The sequence below is a fragment of the Barbatula barbatula genome (genome assembly GCF_947034865.1).
Source record: "Barbatula barbatula genome assembly, chromosome: 7".
NCBI lineage: Eukaryota > Metazoa > Chordata > Actinopteri > Cypriniformes > Nemacheilidae > Barbatula > Barbatula barbatula.
The window spans coordinates 23,932,996-23,937,872 of NC_136770.1; the positions used below are offsets into that span (position 1 = coordinate 23,932,996).

Consider the following 4,877-nt stretch of genomic DNA (forward strand, 5'->3'; position numbering starts at 1 on the left):
GCGCTCGCGTCCTCCCTCCCCTCGCGCGGTAAGAGAGAGTGCGCGCGTACTTGATGCGATCATCGGTGCGTCCTTTTAAAGGTGTCGCAACTTTTGATGGATTACCCCACTTCTGAGTCGTCAGGTGCGACTTACATCTCTCAGTCCACTCACTAGTGCGCATCTCTCCAACCGTCTCCCCCACAAACTTGTGCGGAAAAGCAAAGACAAGATGTTCTCTCTTTCATTCTCGTGGGTGTCTCTCTCCTCCACCCTCTGGGTGTACATGTGTCCCAAACGGGGCCGCGTCGGATGCGTGTCCGCGCTCCTGACCGCGCTGGTGATGCTGAGCGCGCTGACGGTGGATGCAGCATCCACCGCCTGCCCGACGTGCGGTCTGCCGGCAATGGAGAAGGGCGAGGAGGAGCGTTACTTGATCGAGATCGCCAAACAGCAGATCCTAAGCAAGCTTCACCTGCTGGAGAGGCCGAACATCACGCAGCCGTTACCGCGCGCCGCGCTCATGACTGCGCTGCGCAAGTTACACGCGGGCCGCGTCCGGCAGGACGGAACTCTGGACCTGGAAAATAACTTTATCAACCCACAAGCGGGTAACCAAGCATACGAGATAGTCAGTTTTGCCGATGTCGGTGAGTATCCAGACTAATGTGGCCTCATTCATGAAACGAGCTGACAGCTCTTCTCATGTCAGTGAGGCTCACTGCATCCATGCAAACTGAGAATTAACTTGATCTATATAGAGATACAGAAGGGACCCATCAAGTGTCCTTGGGGATGCTTTTAAAGCTACCAGCCCCTCTGTCTATGAATAAGAAGCTATTTCTGATATAGTTTTTTGTATATTTGAGAAAATACTGTGTAAAATAATGAATATATACAGCTCTGGAAAAATGAGTTTTCAGTTCTGCATTTATTATTTCTACTGTAGGTGTGTTTAGGTAAAACAATTAATTTTGTTTTATTCTGTGTGTGAACTACTGACCAAATTTATCAAGTTTATTTGATGTAAATGAAAAAAATGGACACACTGCATGCAGAAATGCAGCTTAAATGCAAAAGTCTCTTAACATTTTCCAGAGCTGTATATAGTTATATAATGTATGTACCGGTCAGTCTCCATTGGCTTCACATGACATCCTCAATTGTTTCTCCAACAGTCCAAAACATTTTTAAGACCTAAAGTCTAGAGAAGTAGAAACAGAACTTGCGTAGCATCTGTGACACTCTCCTCTAAGTGTGAGAATTTCTTTATGGTTTCCTTTCAGAAGACGACGTCTCCGCTGGTATCAGCACCCATCTGTCATTCAAGTTCCTGCAGGAGAAAAGTCGCAGCGTGCAAGTCCTGCAGTCGTCTCTGTGGATGAACGTGCAGCCGGCCAATAGTTCCCACCACAGCATAATGGCTGAAATCTACCTGTTGGAGAAGGACAGTGGCAACCGCACGCTACTGCTCCAGAGGAGCGTGGAGCCCACGCGGGGCGGCTGGCACACGTTTCCCGTTACCGCCTCCCTGCAGGACTTCCTCGATGAGGACAAAACGAGTTTCCACCTAGAAGTGCACTGCGAGCAGGACGGACGCAACCTGTGCGGGTACGGTGCATTCAGCGACTCCTCCCAAAAGCCGTTCCTGGTGGCCCAAGTGCGCCAGCGTGGCGATGGCTCCGAGCACACCCTAAGCAAGCGCTCGCTGAGGTGTGGCGAGGACGCCAGCGTCTGCTGCAAGAAAGACTTCTACGTCAAGTTTCGTGACATACATTGGCAGGACTGGATCATTGCGCCCGAGGGTTACCACATGAACTACTGCATCGGTCAGTGTCCGCAGCACCTGTCGGGTTCTCCGGGTATCGCCTCGTCCTTCCACGCCACTGTCTTCAGCCAGCTGAAGGCCAACGGCATTCACTCGGCGGTCTCGTCCTGCTGCGTGCCCATCCAGAGACGCCCACTCTCCATGGTGTACTTCAACTCTCAACACATCATTGTTAAGATGGACGTCCCGGACATGATCGTGGAGTCCTGCGGGTGCACGTAAAGGACAGCCATGAGATGTTATAGTATTTTCTTTACATTGGCAGTATACAACATTGCCTAAACCTACAGTGGGATCCAAAAGTCTGAAACCACATACACATCTGAGATTCATTGTCTAATTAATAAACAGAAAATTACATTTAAAAATGTAATTTTGTCAAATAACAACAATTCGCTTATCAAATGTGTGAAATTCAGCATCTGATCTGCTTTATACAGAAGGTCCGATGTTCGCTATAGAAAGAGAGGGGACAAATCAAATACAGAGACATTTTTCAATGCAGTTGTAATGAACATAGCATTTTTGATAAATGTGCTGAATTTCACTAGCTACTTGTGGTGTCAGAGTTTTGGAACCCCATCACATTTGTGCCCAATATGACCAAACTTAATGACCAGTCAAAGGGACATTAAATATCCAACATCCAGATGGTAAATTATGATATACTCAGGGAATTCAAAGGCACTGTAAAGGCCACTACATGACACACTGTACCCATTAATGTCATCTGTGCTGAGGCCACTGATCTGAACCGGTTACCCAATGCCACAGGTAAACATTTAGATATTGCCACACGTCCCAACAAAGGTCCGCTGGCACAAATTAATGTTATAAGGTAAAAGAAATCAGATGAGTCTGTTCATGTATTTAAGCAGAAAAAAGATTGCGTAGTCCTCAAAGCTTTAAAACGTACGTTTACGCTAAGCACTAACAAATGCAACCTTCTTTTAAAAGATGCTCATTCATTTGAGAGAGATTACTTTTTTAATAATAAATAATAATTTATATTTATTTAGAACCCTTTCCAAATGCTCAGAGGTGTTGTGATGTACGATAATCTACACTGTACATGTTCACTGTTGTTTATTTCATTGTGTTTAAGGCACTTCCTTCTGTAGACATGCTTTTGATAACATCGATTTTTGTTTCTGCATTTTTAGGCTACGAGCATTTTTCCGCACGTTTACAGTTATGGAAATTCGGACTCATGAAAGAATTATCTTGTGCTTTATTTTCCATTGCTTTGAAACTCTTGGAACTGAAAACATTGCTGCTGTCACCTGACAGTCGTTTATCTGCTGCTGCACTTTATTTGTTATATATTAAAAGTGTCTTTTTTTGCTCTTTTTTGTCATAGGAGTCATCACACGCCACAGTATTATCACTGTACAGTAAAGTCTTTTACGTGAGCATCTGCTCACACCCAGAGTAATTCCTATAATTTTGTACGAAGAGATTATTTTCTCATATGTGGGACGGCTCAGAAATCTACACTGTACTGAACATTGAAATTTTTATAATAAACATCTAACTGCTTTCTAAGTCATGATATATGCTTTCGATTACATTCCCAGACTGACATTTAAAACACATCATACACAACATCAATGAACTAAATGACAACTGATTTACAATAATTCATAAATGTAAAATCATGTACATGAGATTGCCAAAAAAAAGGTTTTATCAGTTAGTCGGATAATTGATTACAGTAGTCAGTAAACCAGCAGAATTCTATGAATTCAATGAAGACAATCGATAATGTCTAAAAGGCAAAGAGCGTGTTTTACTTGGGCAAATAATTGAAGTGGTTTTTATAGACGTCCATATTTGTCGAGTAAACAACCCTCACATTAATCTGGCACGATTTGAATTTACTGTACAAAGATTATTGAATGACCTGCACGTGATAATTGCGCATTTGTTTGGTTAAGCTGCAAGCATTATATTGGCATTAACATCACTACGTGTCAAACGCAAATGTGCCTTACTCATTGTAAAGGGTTTTGACCTTTGACAGGTACAGAGACATTTCTTGATGCAACCGTTTGAGAACTATAAACTCTGGCACATCTCGTGAGTTTGTGTACAGAAAAGTTGATTTTTGTCCATGACTTACTGTCAGTGCACCTGATGCGTGACTCAACATGTAACAGAGATTGCATTTGTCCATCTGTACAGACTTCGCCATTCCAAACGTTTCAAATCGCCACGTGGACCTCTAAAGGCATTTTCACTTCTAAGGATTTGAACAAGTAACTTCATAGAAAGTGCAGTCACAAAAGAGACGCATGAAATACTCCACTTAACTAAAAGAAATGATACTGATTGTAGAAACTGAATTTCTGTCTCTCACTGACTTCCAATTCTGGAAATCGAAACCCCTTTTCAACATTTCCTGATACGTCCAGCTCTTCAAAAGGTTTCATTCATTATAAGACTCGGTAAATTGGTTGTTTTCAAGGAAAAGTTCCCCCCAATAAGTCATCCTTTATTAACCCTCATGTGGTTTAAAATCGGAGTACAACTCTTTCTTTAAGATATTTTGAGAAATGCATCCGTGGTTTTGTATCCATTCAATGGACGTCAAAGAGTTTCAGAATTGTATGGTTACCAACGTTCATCAAAATATTTTCTTTTGTGTTCTTCAGAAGCAAGTAAGTCGTGCAGGTGTGAAAAGACATCAACTTTTTTCTTTTTTTGGGTGAACTGTCCCTTTAAATACTCTCTCAATATACATCATTTATTTGTTCCGTATAATATTGTATAGAGCTTTCCATTCACCTTTCCGTACGTAACTATACACAACATTTTAATTTCCTGTAGCTCAGTGGTAAGAGCATTGTGTTAACAACGCAAGGTTGTGGGTTCGATCCCCAGGGGATTGCAAATACCTATGTAAAATGTATAGGATAATGCAATGAAAGTCGCAAAGCGTCTGCCGAATGCCTAAATGTAAATGTAACATCCTAACATGAATGGGTGACACGAGTGTGCGTATGTGCACACAAACAGGAAGTTGCTACTTTGTGTGTTTAATGGAAAGAAGTGTATGTTCCGGGGACCC

At 42.4% G+C, this 4,877-nt stretch overlaps 1 protein-coding gene across 1 annotated transcript; it reads left to right on the forward strand.

The window, feature by feature from the left end:
• Positions 1–265: 265 nt before the first annotated feature.
• Positions 266–2,029, forward strand: LOC306896790 (inhibin beta B chain; the record flags this gene model as incomplete). Its single annotated transcript, XM_079461061.1, has 2 exons — positions 266–629; positions 1,266–2,029. 2 exons carry the CDS (start codon positions 266–268, stop codon positions 2,027–2,029), a joined length of 1,128 nt encoding a protein of 375 aa, XP_079317187.1.
• Positions 2,030–4,877: the final 2,848 nt, after the last annotated feature.